Below are 18,909 nucleotides of genomic sequence, written 5' to 3' on the forward strand. Positions count from 1 at the left end.
GCCAGCACAGTGCCTTGGATCTCCAGGGCTCACCAGCAGGAAGAAGGAGAAGTCAGGCTGATCAGGCCAGGCAGAAGCTGCACCACCCTCCTCCCGGCCCTCCCAGCAGTGCCTTCTCTTCAGGGAACCCTCGTGTGGCCTGGGACCCACTTTGGACACCACCAGCAGCCTGGCAGAGCCCCAGGAGGTAAGCTTGTCCTGCCGCCTGGGCGCGAGGTGGCCAGTTTGCCCCTGGGCAGGGACAGTCCTCTTGCCTGCAGGCACAAGGAGTCTCCCCTTCACATGTGGGTGTTTCTCTTTCTTCAGAACGAGGATGAGGGAGTAGGATGCCCTGTGGTCTGCAAGAGGCTCTCTGAATGTGGCGCGGCGCCTGATCCCCTCCAGCTGGGCCTTGCAAGAAGCTCTCTCAGCAACTCCACCAGCGCTGCACCGGCAGAAAAGCGATGGGGCAAGGTGGGCAGGTGGGCACTCGGCGGAGGGGCTGGCTAGTCTGGGCAGAGGCCACGCAAGGTCAAGCAGTCCCATCATCCAATGCACGCTGCAAAGTGGCGGAGGCCCCCATCAAGTGTGAGGGGCTGGAACTCTGCAGGGTGCAATGCCCGAGTGCACAGTTGTGGCGCACTTGGACACAACAGCTCGCAAGGGAAATCTGCATCTGCACATCGACGCACCACGTGAGCTCACAGATGGCAGAAGTGCATCTGGCTTTCGGGGCTGGCAAATAGCCGGAGGGTGGAAGGCTCAGTTCTCAGTGACTGCCTGTGGAAATGCCCACCAGCCCATACACAAGGGGGGGCTCAGTGCAGCCCCTTCTCCCCTTGTGGCTGCACTGCTGGCTTTAAGAAAGGCCACCCTCGGTGGAGCAGGTGCCAAGCCCAGAAAACAGCCTCCAGAACCCTGCAGATTCCAGGTCAGGAGGCCTTCCCGGGCGCCTCGGCAGGCAACGGAGGCTGCTTCTGGGCTCATGGCTACAAGCACAAAACAGGCAAATCACTCAAAAGGACCCGGCTATCAGCACTTCTCAATGATTGCTGCCATATCACATCAATACAAGGTGTCACTTCTTCCCAAAAAATTCACAGAACATTTCGGAACGAAACCACAGTATATGCTTCACAGCCCAATGCTATTCATTACACACACATCAATGAACGCTGCATGGGGGGGGGGATTGCTGAAGTCCCCTCTGGTTAAGGGAACAATCATTCCCTAATCCAGAGTCTTACCTCTGCAGTCTGGGGAGGTGGTCTACTCGGTACTGCACTAACTAAATAACTGGTGCATGTTTATGTGGACCCGTGCTGCACAATTGGGTACGGGAAGAAGGACAGGATATCAACAGCACCAGTGCTTCTGATCCTACGCCCTTCCCCAGACCTGATCCACCCCTCTCCTGCCCCATTTTGTCCCTCCCTGCCCCATTCCACCCTCACCTACCCCTCCCACCTCTCCCACTGATGTACCTGCTCCAGTGACCTGTGGGTGAAACACCAGCACTCCCACAGTGCACAAAGTGACACACTTTTATGACTGCACAAGGCATGCTGCCATCTGGTGACATGTATCTGGACCGCAAGTGGTGCTTTTGGTGAGTCACAACACCAGCACTTTGGTTCTTTAACCCCCCTTACTGTCCAGACCCTGCCATGTCCAGCAAGCCCTGAAAATAATTTTTGTGGAAATAATGGCCACTTAAGATCCACAGACATTGCCAGTCTATTAGCTGGAGTCACTTCCCTGGTTATTCCAGGCAGGACTGTCCAGCCCTGTGTTCCGTATTGCTCTGACAATTGGAGTATCATATTTATTAAGTGACATCAAATGTTTAGAAACAAATACTGCCAGCTTTGTTTTCTCCATTGACTCTGCAAAACCGTTTCCCAAACTGTGGGTTGTGACCAGGGCATGCCCACACCAGCATGTACGCTCCAGTCGCTTCCTGACTCCAGAAGTGATTGGCGCTCATGCACCCTCTTAGCAGACAGTGGGGCGATTTTGACCCATTGCCAGATGCAGGGGAGGGCACCAGGATGCAGGTTGTGCCTGTTGTCTTGTGTACTCCCTCAGGCATTTGGTGGGCCACTGAGATACAGGAAGCTGGGCTAGATGGGCCCTTGGCCTGATCCAGTGGGGTAATTCTTATGTTCTTATGAGAGTCCACATGCACTCCAGTCACTTCCTGACTCAGTAAGCAACTGGAGAACCTGGAAGTGATGTCATGTGACATTATGATGTTGCGTGACATCAAGACATCACATGACATCACAACAGTGCTGCCTTGGGCAATGCACACCCTGGGTATGCCTCTGGTCACAACCAACTGGTGGGTCTCATCTGATTTCTGGTGGGTCACAAAGCAGCAGAGCCTCCAATAACCACAGGTGATGGCAGCCCATGATGCCCTGGGCCTGACTGAGATTGTAAGAGAATTCGTCATTTGATACACATTCCTTTCTCTGCAGTCAGTTGGTCGCAGCTAGTTTGACCTCCATTGTGACTGATCTTCGTGCTTCTGTTTCACTCTGTGCTCCCCAGGCAAGGCAGATGGAAGTTTTCCAGACACTTTCTCACATCGAAAAATGTGCCGGATTCACACTTATCTATGGTGCCAGCCCAACATGCGGAAGCATGGGAAAATTTACTGTGCTATTTTGAAATTTAGCACACGCAAATCAGATTTCTGGTTTAATCAGATTAATTTGCAAGTTGCACTCTTCTGAAAACAGGATAGGTGGCATCAAAACATCCTGTGGCATGGAGTTCCACAGATTAATTTTCCTTTCGTCTGTTCTCACTCTCCTACCAGAAAGGAATGTGGCCTGAAACGGGGAGGTGTGAGGGGTGTTGCTGCTGCGCCCAGTGGCACTTTCTTGCACCCCGGGCCAGTGGAGATTATCGGAGGTGCTGCCTGCAGGCCTGGGTTCTGCTCACAGATCGTTCTCAGGTTCACTACTGAGGCTACAGTCCTCGACATGCTTACCCGGGAGTAAGTCCCATTGAACTCAGTGAGGCTTACTTCTGAGTAGACCCGCATGGGCTTTCACTGTTAGTGCAAGGCCTAGAGAGAGCACCTGGGTCTCCCCCATCAAAGCATTTTGGCTTCTTGACCAAGGAGCAGGGGCAGAACCATCTCTGGGCTCGCGTGGAGGGAGGGTGTCTGTCCGTCTGTCTGTCGGGGGGGGAAGGGTTTTTGGGACTGGCCATGCGCCCTGGAAGTGCTGCTCGTTCTGCGGCCTGTCAGCCACAGTCCTGTGCTCCCCATGCGCTGCTTCCCTGTCTTTGGGGAGCTCAGCACAGCAGCCCGGGATGTGGCGCTGCCCGGCCGCCTGCCTGCCTGCCTGCTGCTCCCTTCCGGCCTTTCGAAAGAGGCCTTGAGGCGCGCTCTCCCCTCCAGAGGGCAGCCTGCCTTGCCTCTTAACTCTCCTGCCCAGCTGGGCTTTCACCACAGCCTTTCCAGACAGAAAGCAACGCTGAAGAACCAGCACTGCCCGCCTTCGCCTGCAATGACTGTCCTTTCCTCGCTCAGGCATTGTGCAGGAAGCACAACTGTTCAAACTTAAGTGAACAAGGAAATGGCAGTGATAAAAGGGGGTGTGGGAGGAACCACTGCAAAGGTGGCACCAGGCCCTGGCACACTGGGTGCGTGTGAGCACACACAGCCCCTCCCCAGGACTTCCCTGCCCTGCCCCTCCCCCAGCCAGTGTTCCTTCTCTCTCCCCCCTTCATAGGCTTCCCGCCTGTTCCGTGTGGTTTCCCGTCCTGCCCACACTGGTGCATGAGGGGCTGGGGAAGAAAAGTGCCCTGGCCGCTCTTTCCACAGCTGCTCCCAAAGGTCCTCCTGCGCCAGGGTCCTAGGAGCAGGCCCGCATTCAGCGCTGTGCTGCTCAGAGTGCACCCGCACTCTCCTGCAGCCAGCGGAGGAGCCTGAGGTGTGTTGGACCGACTTCCTCTGCAACCTGCGTCTCAAGACGCCCCACTAGGGCCCCACACGGGCAGAGCACCGCAGGGGCACCAGTCGGCAGCGTCCCTCGGGCAGCACGTCTGCGCCTCTAAACTGCCACGTAACTGTGTGGCGAAGCCTGCTCAATGGAGTGTCGAAATCCCAGCTAAACAGCCCCTCTTTTCCTGGCACATCCCCACTTGTGCCAGCGCTGGGCCCGTCTTCCAGCTGCATGTCGAACACAGGCCTCCTTTTCTCTCCCAGCAATCTGGGGCCGAGCCTCCTGCCTGGGCCAGTGCTGGAAATGTAGTGCTGCGCAGGAAGACCATTGGGTGTCGCTCGGGGGGGGGGGGGGCTGGAAGTGTGAGTGATGCTGACAGAAGGAGCAAGTAGCAGGGCTGCGCTGTGCATCAGGCTTCCTCCACAGACACACACTGGAGCTGATGGCTGCACAGACAGGGAGCTGCTCATGGGGGCTGCCAGAGGGGCCACCACAAGCCACCACGAGCAGGCAGGCAGGCAGCAGCTTGTTTTAGGCAGGGGGGGCACGGGGGGGCATGTAGCAGCACTGGCCCAGGTGTCCAGTCTTCCCAGCTGGTGTCCATCAGTGGGTCAGGATGACACGACCATGGGGCTCTCCACTTGTGGTGACACTGACTACTCTGAACACGGACCTGACCGTTGTTTCTGGGGAGGGGGAGGAACACCCTTGGGGACCACGAATGTGATCCGGACAATCAGTGGTGCCTCTCTTTGTTCTTTGCAGCTGATGACTTTCTCCCTCTCAGCTACGCTCAGCCAGACACCCTGTGGGGGAGCAACACTGCAGATTCCAGCATCACTCCCCGTGGCTACTGCTTTGAATGCTCCAACCCCTGGCACCCCCACCTCCCGCTAACCCCCCCCACTAATACCGACCTCAGTCCTGGCAGCGGAGAGAATGCTGCAGGGTCACAGGGCCTCCCCCCCACTTCTCCCACGGACTGGCAGCAAAGGCTGGAAGGAGACTCAGATTTTGTAGCTCTGCCCTCCCAGGGCGACCCGTCCGCGGCTGGCTCAGGCGGTGCTGCCCCCACTCCAGCTCGGTGGGAGGCTTTGCCCCTCGTCTCGCCTGGCCTCCAGCTCCATGCCCAGCCAGTCTCGGTGCCTGCCTTCTTCCCCAGCCACCTAGAGAGTGGCGCATTCTCACCAGGCTTCTCCCCCATGCTCTCAACGGACTGGCCTCTTCCAAGCCCCCAGCTGTTGCTGGAAAGTGGCTTTGTCCCTCTGAGTCCTCAGGCGGACACCTCTGTCAGGTGGTGCTCCATCCCAGTGTTCCCAGCAGACCCCCAGTCCTGCGCCCTGCCTGTCTCCTGGCCTGATTTTGGCCCCCTGGGTGGCAGCAGTGCCCAAGCCCCCCCAGTGCTGGTCTCTTGCTTCCCCAGCACATTCCCAGCCACGCCACCAGTGCAGACCCTGACTAGAGCAGCCCGGCCAGCCCCTCTGCAGCTGCCCCCTCCAGGAATGGTGTCTCCCCCTCCATACGCCCCCCAGCGACTGGAGCCTGCTCAGGGGCAGGGGCCCTATTTCTCCTACCCCTCGCCGTTTGTGCTTCTGAAAAGCATGAACCAACCTGGGCCCGAGGCTCCGGCTCCGGCTCCGGCTCCGGCTCCAGCCCAGGCCCAGGCCCCACCCACCGAAGCATCACAGAAGCCTCCTGACACCAGGCCCAAGGACCGCAGAGGAGGCGACAGACAAGCCTTGTCCCTGACGGGCTCAAAGCCAGGCAAAGGTATGCCAGAGCGAGGGGTGTTGTGGGGAGGGGGTTGCATGGCACCCCAAGTGCACACTTGGTGGCAGGAAGCAGGGCAGGCCAGGAGGGAGCAGCCGCTGCCAGGCTTGCTTGGAGGGAACAGCCCAGTTGCCTGCTCAGCCCCTCCACCCACCCGCCCGATTCACGGGCCCACCTGAGCTTGAGGGGGAGCTGGAGCAGCACAGCAGGGGCCAGGACGGAACAGCCCTTCCCGGTCTGCCTGAGTGTGCTGGAGGGCTTCGCTCGCCCGTGCTGCTGCCTCAGCACCGACTGCTGAGCCCTGTGCTCCTGCAGGCACTGAAAAGCCACAGGAAGGCGTGCAGCGAGGGGCTTGCTTGCAGGGGTCTGCCTGGACGTAGCTGGAAGCCTCGGGGTTGGGCACCAACTGTCTCTCCACCAGCCCTGAAATGTAGGGGGTCCGCTTGGTGGAGTGGGGGGTGTGTGTGATGTAGCCGCAAAGTTGGGCGGGTGGGTTCTGTGGCCCAGCTGCAGCCCTGCCCCTGCTCGCTACCCCCCCAGCTGCTTTCCTCTGCACTCTGAACCCTTCTTGTTTTCAGAGAGCAAAGGAGAGGAGGACTGGAGCAGTGAACCAAGACCAGGGGGGAAGCAGGCGGGACCGTTGCCCCAGTCCTCTGGAGCAGGCCCCTTTTGAAGAGGAGTGCGAAGACCACTGCAGGGGGAAAGTGCGCGGTGTCCAGGGACCAGAGGGTGACCGTTGCCCCATCCAGCGCCTGTCCTCATCCATGCTCACACAGGCAGGCTGCAGTCTACTTGGCAGAGGCCAGGCAGGAGCCACCTTGGACCTTGCCATCCTGATCTCCGCACAGGCACAGCTTGCTTCTCCACTACATTGCCCTTTGGGTGTCAGTCACCTCACACCCATTTCTGGACAGCCTTGCTTTTGCTGCCTGTGGTCCCGGCCAGCCCACACCTGACTGGACCACAGTGTCGCCTGCAACACCAGCTGGACGGCTTCACTTGGCAACTGCACCCTCTGAGACACTGACCTGCCCACCACAGTGGCAGCCAATTCTGGGAGTCTGTTTCCATAAGAGATGAGACAAGAGATCACTCGGTTTAGTACTGATCTCAGTGGAGATCCACCCTAAGCTGTGATGTTTTCAGACGAAGTTGTGTTCCTGTTCCAGGCATTATACCACTCCCTTAAGGCATCAGAAAAAAGTCAGAGGCAAAAGTTTGCCGTGTTAAAAGCAAGCAAAGAGGTTGTGGAAAAGGAAACCTGCCATGCAGGCGATTCTTAGAAGGCGTGTGTCACAAAAGGCGCTGGAGGCCGAGGGCTGATCTAGCGGAACCAGTTCCAAGTGGTTAGTACTTGGACAGCCCTCTCTCCTGGCCCTTTTCTCTCTTTACTGGAACAGCAGCTGAATGGGGGAGAAATCTCTCCACTGCCACCATCCCCAACTAAGGCAGAGAGGGAGACTCTCTGGGAAGAAACCGCTCCTTCTGCAGAACACGGAATCCCAGGGGGTCTTATTTTAGAACCAAATCACAGTAGCGCCTGCAGGCTGACCGGCCACCTGTGAAACATGAGCTGGGCAGGCAAGGAGTCAAAACACCATCAGTGTCTAAAAGCGCAAGAGAAAAAGGAGCTAAACAAAAGGGGGGCAGAGACAAGGGCAAGTTGACTGGTGGGAAATGCCTGAACTTGGCAGAATGGGTGCAAGGAAAGTCACCAAATTGGGTGCAGTAACAGGTAGCGCCCAGCAGAGGGAGCGGGGAAGCTACTCAAGGCAAAGTGCAGAAACCCTCAGGCACTGGAGCAGTTTGCAGGCTGACAAAGGAAACAAAACGCACTCCCTGGATGCGTTGAGCTGGGCACCCAGTCCCTGTTGCCAGCTGCTTGCACAGCCTCGTGAGCCCTGGCCTAGCAGTTGGGGCCAGAGGGGGGTGCTGGTTCCAGTGGCAGAGCCAGGCACCCTGCGCTTGTAGCCAGGAGACGCCCGGGGCGGAGGCTGTTGTTGAGCTGCCCGACTGGCGACTCCACTCTGTTCCCATTTCAGGGACAGGCAGGTTGGGCCACCAGTCTCAGTAGGGGCCTTGGCTGATCTGGGCTCAGTGAAGGCAGGCAGCTGGCTTGGGGATGGTGCGTTCAGACAGTGGGCCCCGGCTGCTTGCAGGAGGCTGTCCCAGCAGCTCCGAGGATGCTGAGCCAGCACAGAAGCAGGGGGAGCAAGACAAGAAAGGTCCAGAGACAAGCACACAGAAGCAAGGCCTGGCAGGGCGCCCGCCACACAGTGCGCGTGAGGGCAAGACATCAGTAGCCCCTCAGTATCTGGCCTGCATATTTACTGCCAATAATGGGACGTCACCTATTTTATCCAATGCTCGTGTTCCACCGGGCTGCGAAAGGTCCCTCAGAGTAAGCACTTTTTGAATCTCACTGTTAGGTTACAGGGATCATGTTGGAGCAGTAAGCATTGAGCAGTGAATGCGAAGTCTGTCTCCTGTTTGTAAATGCATCTGTTATGGACACTACCGCTATTCTTTCCGTCTCTCCCCCACGCCAGTCCCACCCGGTCCCTCCCACTCTGAGCTCTCGCTCAGCAGCAGAAAGCAGCAAGAGAGACTTTTCCAGGGCTTGGCCCAGCACCCCAGGCTCTGCCTGGAGCAAGTGCCAAGCTGGGCAAGGCTTTGCCCCTGAGCCACCCCAGACCAGCAGAGCAGGTGCCACAGGGTGGGTTGCAGCAGAATGTCCGTGCAGTGACAGCAAGGGATGTGGCAGAGGCCACAGATGTGCATGGCGTCATAGTTGGGAGCGATCATGTGCTTCAGCATGTGAAATGCCCATTCATAAATAGTTTTAAAGGCTTTGGGGGGAAAATGATGGCCAGAGGTCCCGGGCATGTGCACTTGCAGCTGCAACAGGCAGAATGAACCTTTGTCAGGGCTGCAGCTGCCAGGTCTCCTTCTACCTGTGAGGTTTGAATCTTTTAAGCGGCCTGCTCCCAGTCATCCCAGGGACCACCTACTCTACCTCCATGACATCATTGTCATTTTCTGCACTCAGCGACGGATCCTTCGGGGTGGACATCTGCACAGGGCAGTGCAGGTGGGCCCAGGTGGGCACCCAGATTTCCTGGTGCCTTTGCAGGCTGGTGGAGCAACCACGGCTTCTAGTGCTGGTAGGCCTGCCATCCAACATGCCACGTGCTGCTCAGCCCCATCTTGGCATTTCAGGGTCCAGTCCGGGGCCAGAAGAGGTGGTGCCCCTGGGAGCCCTGCTCCAGACACTTTCTCCATAGTGAGCGTGTAGGTTGTGTTGGTTTCAGCCATGAGTCCCTGTGTGGTGGCGGTTGGGAGCCCTCGAGATCTTCTGTACTTCACAGGTGGCCTCTCAGGCCATTGACATTAATTGCACATCGTTTTGGAGTGCAGAGAAGGTGGGTGATGGCCTGCAGTTTTTCATCTGTTCTGGAGATAGATCCCCTAGTTGGCTCAACGAGATGGCGGGGAGCGGATCCTTGTATCCAGCATTACTGCCATGTTTCAGATACGGTGGCTTAAAGGAGTGGTATTTGCCTAAAATGTGCCCGCAACTTGGTTCAAGAACATTGAAGCCATCGGCATCAGAAGAGACAGGCGTGCACCTCCTCGGAAATGAATGTAAATTAACCTACCCATTCACTTCCCCTTGCGGGGGCTGTCAGTCCATTGCCCATTTCCCATCTCTTGGGGGCAGACTGTGCCGTCAGCCTGTTCACCACATTTTGGGTGTGTGGCACTCACAGACAATTTCTGTTTAGGAAGGTGCTGGAAGGCAACTGGGTTTTTGTTCCCTATTGAGATTATGGCATTTGCAGCCCAATCCTGTGCATGTCAAAAGTAGGTCCCATTGAATCAAATTGAGCCTGCTCCCAGGAAAGTGTATATTGGATTGCAGCCTTACACTATGGCATTTTTTATGTACAATTAAGGCCCCAATCCTGCCCCCGCCACCAGCACCTATGCAGCTGCACCAAAAGGTGTGTGCTGTATCCTCTGGTAGGGGGTGGGGTAATGACCCAAAGGCAACAAGAAGTAAGTTAAAATATTTTGTTCTTGTCTCTGTGTAAGCTCTGGGGCGGCCTGTGGGTCTCCTTGGGCACACACCACCTATTTTGGTGGTGTATGTCTGAAGAGGTTTCAAAAAGGGGGGCTAAGATCCAGCGTGTGCCACTGCTGCTGGATCCACCCCTTCCCTGCCCCTGGTGTCTCTCATGGAGTGCCCCAGTCCTCATCCTCCCCGCCCGTGGCCCACTCCCACTGCTGACTCACCAGAGCCAGGGATGCTGCTGCCACAAGACTATCACCACTTGCCATTTCAGGCTGCAGAGCAGCAGTTGCCAAACCCAGTAAGCCCTCCCCGCTGCTGCCATTCTCTGCTGCTCCATCTTTCTCTTCCAGTCCGGTCTTTTCCCAACATGGTGCTGGGCAGCTGCTTCTGCTGCTGGGCCCGTCTCGGGTCGGAGGCAGCTGGCCAGAGTGCAGTTGTGAACAGACTGGGAAGTAAGACACAGCAGCGCGGATGAGGCCCGCTGCTCACAATGGCAAAGGCTTTCCCCAGTGCAGCCACCCATGGTTTGGTGACGCTGCTCTAGAGTCGAGCTGTGCAATGCTGTGTTGCCGGAACGGGTTCCACAGCACAGGCCAACCAGAGGATTGGGCTGTGAGGCTGGGAGGTGTCCCAAGCTGAAGCAGAGCCACAGCAGCACACTGCCCGTTTGCAGGGAAGGCAGGCCCCGGAGGCTTCGCTGGGCCAGTGAGGACAGACCAGGGAGCGGCTGCAGACTGCCCATTGACCAGACTCCCTTTTGCCCCTGCAGATGCCAAGCAGGCAACCATGGAGCGCATCGTGGGCGAGATCGCCTTCCAGCTGGACCGCAGGATCCTCTCCAGCATCTTTCCCGACCGGGTCCGCCTCTACGGCTTCACTGTCAGCAACATCCCTGAGAAGATTGCGCAGGTGAGAAGAGCTTCCACTTGCTGTCCTTTCCTGTCCCTGTGGAGAAGTGCGAGGGGGAGCTGAGGTGGGGACAGGTGAAGCACTGCCCTTGAAGTTGCAGGAACTCCTGCTGCCCCGCAGCCTTTTAAAGGCGGGTTCGTAGTCAGTTGTAGGCTCTTGGCACAAATCAGTCAGAAGAAAACACAAGCCAGCGGTCTGTCCTGCAAAACCCCTGGGAAGGGCTGAGTTTCCAAGGAGGCTTCACCAGCTGGGTGGCCCCTGTGGGAAAGGGGGGTTTCCGCAAGCAGAACAGACTGCAGAGGACTCCTTTCCCGCACCGGGACATGCAGGGGGCAGAGGCAGAAGGACTGAGCACACAGGAACAGAGAACCCTGAATGTTGTTCTCCTGGTGTGGGAGCGATGGCTGCTGGCCACTCAGGGGCAGCACCCAGGAGTCAGGAGCTCAGTCCTTCTGCAGCCCCGACTGCCTCTGCCCCCTGCATGTCCCGGTGCGGGAAAGGAGTCCTCTGCAGACTGTTCTGCTTGCAGGAACCCCCCTTTCCCACAGGGGCCACCCAGCTGGTGAAGCCTCCTTGGAACCTCGGCCCCTCTGAGGAGCACCCAGGAGTCTGGATGCTGCCCCTTCAGAGGTCTGGAGGAGAGCAATTTAGGGCCCAGTCAACTTAGGGCCCAATCGTCCAGTGCGGATGCAGCCAAGGCAGCCCTGAGGTCAGGGAAGAAACGATCCCTCACCTTGAGGATGCCTCCAGGACTGCCCCCTGCTGCAGTGCACACCCTGTTGGCACAGCTGCATTGGCATTGGAAAGCTGTATAGGATTGGGCCCTTGGGCACGTAGGATGAGGGGGGCAGGGCATTTTGGAAAGGGCCCAGACCTGACAGTTGCCACTGTCTCGGGCATCCGGAACGTCCACTGCCCCCAGAGTCCTACCGCAGCATTGCACCCCTGCACCAGTCGAGATGAGGGTGCGTCAGGGAGAGGGTGGACTTCTGAAGCTGCAGTTTCAACTGTGGAGGCCGCACTGGCTCCACCTGGCAGTAGCTCTCCAGGATCTCCAGCACCTGCTACTTAGGCTGCACGGTGCAGGAGACTAAGCAGAGGACTGATTATCCAATCCTAGGCTGCCCAGACTGTGGGGCTGCTGCGGTGCTGAAAATGGCTGCTGCAGCATCCTAAGCACAACCAGGCAGCTGCTGGCAGCTCCTTGGGGGAAGGGGACTTTCATCCCCTTCCTCCAGTTAAGGGAAGTAGCCCTGCAGTGGGGCTACTCGATTCTACGGGTTGCCCTAGAATCAAGAGCCTCCAGGTCAGGTGCAGACCCAACACGAAGGCTCAGGTTCCACCTCCCTCCCGTCCCACTCCATCCCTCCAGCATGTCTCCTCCCTGCCTTCTCCCTGCCCCCTGCCCCAGTACGCCGTCTCCCCCCACACTTCCACTCATTTCTCCACTGCCTAGTGGTCCATGTGACTGCAGAGCTGCGGAGCACCACTGGCGCTGGACCAGTGCTGAGGGCTGTGAACGTGCTTGTGGTACGTTTGCGACACTCACCGCGGGTGCAGTCTCAGGACTGGGCTCACAGTCTCCACGTGGAGATCAGGTACGGACCACGGCCTGAAGCTCCTGCACAGTCTCACTCCTGCATGACGCCAGCACAGCTCAGAGAGAGATAAGTGTGGGTGGAACAGCTTCTGGCGGGTGACAGGGTGCCCAGCCCACTGGCTGATTGCTGGGCGTCTCCAGGTGTCAGCACCACTCTCCAGGTGAGGCCCGGAAGCCAGTCTGGAGTGGGAGGCCTCCTTGAGACCAGTGGTGTCCACCGCGCTTCGCTCTCTCTCCGCTGCATTTGTTTTTCAAGGGGATGTGCAGAGTCCGGTCCCCACAGAGGTGGAAGCTGTGCTGCAGATGCCCCTGGTGACCCTGTGCTCCTGGCCACACTCTTCCTTGTGCCTTCAAGTTTCCCAACACCTGTTTCAGAGTCAGGGCAGGTGTCTTTGGGGTGGCGATTGCGGCACATGGAGGCACCTGATTGTTTCAGGAATGTGTTAGTAAACAGGAACCCCCCCAAAAAACTGAGAAGGATCCTGAGGCTCAGAGATGACAGGTGACCATAAATATGTCATCATCTGAGCCTTCCAGCCAAAGGAGCCCAGGAAGGGAGGGGCTGATCCAGAGCAGGGCTGAAGCATGGGGAGAGGGAGGTTGCCTGCTCCCCCCCCCCCCGCAGTTGCAGACTAGGCTTCCACACTGGCTCTCCTGGACCACTAGGGGCCAAAGGGCAGCCGCTATCTAGCAAGTCACATGGTTCTGGGAGAGACTATAGCGTGACAGAGGTTTTTTAATACAGAAGTAAGGAAGAACTGTGTGCAGGATGTGGCTCTACTGCAGATGTCAAATGCATCTGAGTGGGTGCCTCCTCCCAATTCCCCGGTCATGGGGATTCTGCAGAGTGGACCATGAGGTTGCTTTGATGATCTCTCTGCTGCCTAGAGCATAGTCAGAGGAGGAAAGGCCCCCTGGTGGCCCCTGGAATCCGAGGGCTGGGTTCTCAGTGGTCACAATCAAGGGGTCAAGCTTCTCCCTCCGGGGGGGGGGCCTGCTTGTTCAACTACCTGCTTCTGGACCAGACTGTGTCTGTGCTGAGCACTCCTGTCTGGGAGAAAGCTGGAGAGTCGAGGTTCCTGCGTGAAGCTGGCAGGGAGGAACAGGGTGGGAGAGGCCTGGGGAATCTTTGGTTCTGCCCATTCTATAAACACTCCCTGTGGCAAGGACCTTCTCAGCCCGGGGAGGGGGAAAGGCTTCCTCTTTTGTGGGGCTGCAACACTCCTCCTTAACGCAGCTCTCCTTCTCCCCACAGGGTGGGAATGACCCCATGGCTCCACTGAGTGAAGAGCAGCGCAAAGGCATGATGGAGCGCTACACCCACATAATGAACCAGCTGAAGCCTTTGGGCTATGACCCAAACATCCACCCTGCGTTCACCGAGTACATTGTGAACACCTACGGCATCCTCCGAGAGCGGCCAGACACCACTGGTGCTGAGGGAGACGCCTTCAACAATCGGGAGTACCTGCAGAGCGTGGTCAACACCATTGTTCCCGCAGAGAAGCACGGCGACTGCTGCATACTGCTCACCTGCCTCTCTCACCTGTCGCAGGCCGATGGGAAGCCCTTGTTCATCTGGTGACCCACAGGCCAGCCCCATGCCCACAGCATGTCTCCCACTGCAAAGCCAATAAACCATCTGCCGTACCTGGCCAGTCTGCTTTGTGCTGTCATTCAGAGCGCCGCCAGTCTCGAGCCAACTGGACCCCTTGCGCCAGTTCCGTTCCTGGAACTAAACTGGAGTGGGAGCAGGGGGGCTGCCAGCCACAGAGAGGGTGCCGGCCTTCGTTCAAACTTCCGTGGAGCAACAGTGTTTCCACCTGGAGAGGAGACACCACCCTCGTGCCTCTGCCTCTCCTGGGCTGCTCCATGACCTCCGTGCCTCTTTCTGCCTCCTGCAGGCACGTTCTGGGGCTCAGGCCAGTGGGTCTCTGTGTGGCCATCCTAGCCAGGACCAGAACTCGAGCAGCTTCGCTCTGCCTCCCTGGCGTCACAAGTGTGCATCTCTGGCCACCGGGCCTTCTCTTTCCTTCTCTGGCTCTTTGGGGCTGCGATGGTGACCCCTCTGCTCCAAATCGCACAAACGCGTGGTTTGCTCAAGTCCATTTGCCTGCAGGCTCATTCCTGTGCTGTAATGATGCCTTTCCCGTCTTCCTCATGCGGTGCAGAAACTGTTGTGATAGAAGTTGTTCATAGAGTTCTTTACACATTTCTGTCTTACTAACCACACCAAAGCAAAGCAAGCTCTACAAACACCTGAAACAATATAATCAAAAACACAAGAAACACAAGGAGTTACGTGACGTAAAGACAAGGCGGGGCCGGGACCGCAAACGGGGACAGCGCACTGCCTCAGAATGGCGGCCTTTTCCATGTCCACTTCAACGCAGGCAGAGCCTGGGCCAGCCAGACCCCCCTGGGGAGGAGCTGACCCAGCCTTGGCACTGGCGTGGAGGAGGCCCCATCTCTGGTCTCCCGCCGTTCCTGCCAGTGGTGGGCCTCCGGGCTGAGCAGGGCCATGGGCAGGCTTGTGCAGGAGAAGGCAGTTGCCCGAGTCCCGTGGCACCAGGCCACCTAGGGCTTTGGCGTTCATAACCCACACCTCACACTGGACCAGAAACATACTGACACTCGTGGAGTTGCTGGGGCACTGGCAAGATGCCGTGAGATTTCTGTGTGGTGAGATTTCCAAGCGAAGCCGCCTTTGCTTACAGGCTGGAGTTGGAGGTGTGCTGTCAGAGGCAGCGCTCTGGTGGGGCCCTGGCAAGGGCACTGCTCCTTCATGAGGAGCTGCTGCTCCATACACCTGAGCTACAGAAAGGGGCCTTGGGGAGGAATGAAGACGGGTCCGTTGGGGTTTTGCCTTTTTACATAGATCAGAAAAATGTTGTGACAACCTTTCGGCTTCGTGAGGTGTGCAGATCTCGTTTCTATTTGGCTGCGTTTGTTTCTTCTTGGCGTCCTGCATGTGTTTGTACTTGTGTATTGCACTTTATGTATGGCTGAAGAACAAGAAAGCACAAGGCTTGGACAGCCTCTCCCTCCAAGCCCAGTCCACTGGCGTTCAGGATTAGGCCCCATAAGTGAGCATGCGTCTGAAGTACGTCCTCCTTTGGAAATGTGCTTTCTTTTCTTTCTGTGCAATGTGGGGTGGAGGGCTCTGTGGCTTCCCCAAGCATCCTGCTCAGGCCAGTGATGGAAATGTAGTTGAAGAGATGTGGGCACAGCCCGAGATGATCTCAGGGGGACAGTTGGGTGTCATTCCAGGTGACCTGGATGCCTGAGCGACATTCCCTGGCCGACCAAAGGAGCAGGTGGAAGGGCTGCCCTGGGCGTCATTCTTTCCCTGCAGGAGCCGACAGCTGCATAGGGGGCTGCCAGCAGCCAGGTCCCCGGTCGACCACCCAGCAGGGTTGGTGTGTCACCACAAGCAGGCAGGCGGCAGCTTGTTTTAGGCAGAAATGGGGAGGCAAGTTGGCAGATGGGCACGGAGGACTGTGGGGCACTGGCCCACTCACCCAGTCTTTGCAGCTGCTGTCCACCAGTGGGTCCAGAAGACACGGCCACTTGGCTCTCCCACTGTTGCTGATACCAGCTGCTCCCAAACAGCCTGGCTGTTGTTTTGTGCCACAGGATGTGGTGATGGCATCTGGCCAGGATGCCCTAAAAGGTAACAGGACCAATTTCTGGAGGAAAAGTGCAAGACGGATTGCAAGCCATGATGCAACCTCCTGATTTTGGAACTGGGCTACCTCAGAATCCCAGCTGCAAGGAAGGCACCAGGATGCAGGTCTCTTGTTGCCTTGTGCTCCCTGAGACATCTGGTGGGTCACTGTGAGATACAGGAAGCTGGACGAGATGTTCTTATGTTCTTGGAAAGGGGAAGAAGACTCTTGGGAGCCAGTGTGACCCAGACAATCAGTGGCACCTCTATCTGTCTTTGCAGACACGACAGGCTCCAGCATGTGTTCCAGAGGCTACTGCTTTGACTGCTCCAGCCCCCTGTTCGACTGCGACCTCGCCACAGAGGGTGGTGCATTTGCAACCGACGGGTCTCCACAGCTGATGGAAGGTGGCACAGACTTTGTTCCGATCATCCCTGAAATGGACATCTTGGTGCCGGACCCTGGCCCTGTCAGCATCCTGCGTGGCTCCACCTCACCCGCAGGGGGCACTTTTGTCTTTCCAGGGGACACCACTTACTCCTCCCTCCCACCCTCCCCTCCTCTCGGTACCACAATGTCCTCACCCTTTGCAACCTCTGCTGCAGGGGGGACCATCTCACTCTCTCCAGTAGGGACCTACTCCCCATCCTCCCCTCCTCTCAATGGCACATTCGCTATGAATGGCACAGTCAGCCTCCCACACATCTCACCTGGCACATGGGAGTCCCCCTCTCTATCTCCAGAGTACACACGCTTCCAGTACCCATCCGACCTTTCCACACTGAGCAGCCCTGGAAGGTTCGTGGGCTTCCCACGGACCGGCACTACCCCCGTAAACTTTGTCCTGCAGCCACCACCTCTAGGTAGGAGGGCCAGGGCACTGACAGCTGATTCTGCTTCCCTGTCAATGGCGGGCTTTAGTCCTGACAGCCTCCCAGTCTTCACCAGTACTCCCGTTGGAGTCTCCCCACAGCCAATGTTTGTCCTGCAGTCGCCACCTCCGGGAAGGAGGACCAGGGCACTTACAACCTCTGCCTCACCCTTAGGGGGCACCTTCTCCCCTGCAGGCACTGTCAGCATCCCGCACGCCTCCCCTGCAGGCACATGGGAGTCCCCCTCTCTATCTCCAGAGTACACACGCTTCCAGTTCCCATCCGACATTTCCACAATGAGCAGCCCTGGAAGGTTCGTGGGCTTCCCACGGACCGGCACTACCCCCGTAAACTTTGTCTTGCAGACGCCACCTCTAGGTAGGAGGGCCAGGGCACTGACAGCCTCTCTCTCACCCGCAGGGGGCACTTACTTTGACTTTCCAGGGGGGACTTACTCTGACGCCTCATCCCCTCCTCTCAATGCCACAGTCCCCATAAATGCCACTGTCAGCTTCCAGCAGGGCTCCCCTGCAGGCACATGGGAGTCCCCCTCTCTATCTCCAGAGTACACACGTTTCCAGTACCCATCCGACCTTTCCACACTGAGCAGCCCTGGAAGGTTCGTGGGCTTCCCACGGACCGGCACTACCCCCGTAAACTTTGTCCTGCAGCCACCACCTCTAGGTAGGAGGGCCAGGGCACTGACAGCTGATTCTGCTTCCCTGTCAATGGCGGGCTTTAGTCCTGACAGCCTCCCAGTCTTCACCAGTACTCCCGTTGGAGTCTCCCCACAGCCAATGTTTGTCCTGCAGTCGCCACCTCCAGGAAGGAGGGCTAGGGCACTTACAACCTCTGCCTCACCCTTAGGGGGCACCTTCTCCCCTTGCTCTCCTGCAGGCACTGTCAGCATCCCGCACTCCTCCCCTGCAGGCACATGGGAGTCCCCCTCTCTATCTCCAGAGTACACACGCTTCCAGTACCCATCCGACCTTTCCACACTGAGCAGCCCTGGACGGTTTGTGGGCTTCCCACGGACCGGCACTACCCCCGTAAACTTTGTCTTGCAGACGCCACCTGCAGGTAGGAGGGCCAGGGCACTGACAGCCTCTCTCTCACCCGCAGGGGGCACTTACTTTGACTTTCCAGGGGGGACTTACTCTGACGCCTCATCCCCTCCTGCCAATGCCACATTCCCCATGAATGCCACTGTCAGCTTCCAGCAGTGCTCCCCTGCAGGCACATGGGAGTCCCCTTCTCTGTCGCCAGAGTACACACGCTTCCAGTACCCATCCGACCTTTCCACACTGAGCAGCCCTGGACGGTTCGTGGGCTTTGCACCGACTGGCACTACCCCCGTGGACTTTGTCCTGCAGCCACCACCTCCGGGTAGAAGGGCTAGGGGAGTGACCTCACCCCCTGCTTCACCATGTGTCCCAGCCAGTGCCCAGACTGCCACATCGCCCGCCCCCGGCTCTGGAAGTGAGAAGGGGCGGAGTCCCTAGTAGGCAAGACCCGTAGTCCATAGAGGCTGCCCTGGCTCCTCACGAACCACCTCTTTGGTGGGACTATTATGACCTGGCCTGGCAGAGTGGTCACAGACACCAAACCTTCCCTTTCCCACCAGTCTCTATCCCAGCCTGGAATCCCCCAATTTCCCTCAGCACTACTGAATACATGTGGGACTTGCCGGACCTGGCCAACATCAGCCTCTTCAACCTGGGGCCACCAACTTTCCCCAGCAGCCCCCAATTCCTCCGCAGGGTGAAACTGGCAGGCCAGACCTCCATTCTCAGCACTGCCGGGCCCCAGAGAAGCCCTGTTGTGTATGTTCCCAGCTGAACCTGTCCTCCCCTATCCTCCACTCTAGAAGTGGCTCAGTGGTCCCCAATGTGTGTCTTCCCATCCCCGTCCCCCTGCCATCTTGCCGGCTAGGGTAGCTGGTCCTGCCCTCAAGGCCGGAAGTCCCCCTCCACTTGCACCACTCCCAGTCCAGGGACCCAGACCTCCTCCTCTGCAGCTGCCCCCCCCAGACTTGTGTCTCCCTCTCCATATTCCCCCACCCCCGTGAATGAAG

General features: G+C 57.9%; 1 protein-coding gene across 1 annotated transcript; it reads left to right on the forward strand.

Annotated features, from left to right (window-relative positions):
- The first annotated feature begins 16,261 nt into the window (after positions 1-16,261).
- On the forward strand, positions 16,262-18,674 carry LOC136647482 (uncharacterized). The gene is made up of 5 exons (XM_066623044.1): positions 16,262-17,213; positions 17,400-17,519; positions 17,733-17,915; positions 18,102-18,221; positions 18,460-18,674. Exons 1-5 carry the CDS (start codon positions 16,262-16,264, stop codon positions 18,672-18,674), a joined length of 1,590 nt encoding a protein of 529 aa, XP_066479141.1.
- Positions 18,675-18,909: the final 235 nt, after the last annotated feature.

Source organism: Tiliqua scincoides, chromosome 4 (assembly GCF_035046505.1).
Source record: "Tiliqua scincoides isolate rTilSci1 chromosome 4, rTilSci1.hap2, whole genome shotgun sequence".
Classification (NCBI taxonomy): domain Eukaryota; kingdom Metazoa; phylum Chordata; class Lepidosauria; order Squamata; family Scincidae; genus Tiliqua; species Tiliqua scincoides.

Coding starts and splice junctions, on each gene's coding strand:
- LOC136647482 (XM_066623044.1), top strand. CDS start 16,262: ATGTGTTCCAGAGGCTACTGCTTTGACTGCTCCAGCCCCCTGTTCGAC. Junction 17,214..17,399: donor CTTGCAGACGCCACCTCTAG/GTAGGAGGGCCA, acceptor CTCTATCTCCAG/AGTACACACGTTTCCAGTAC. Junction 17,520..17,732: donor CCTGCAGCCACCACCTCTAG/GTAGGAGGGCCA, acceptor GCTCTCCTGCAG/GCACTGTCAGCATCCCGCAC.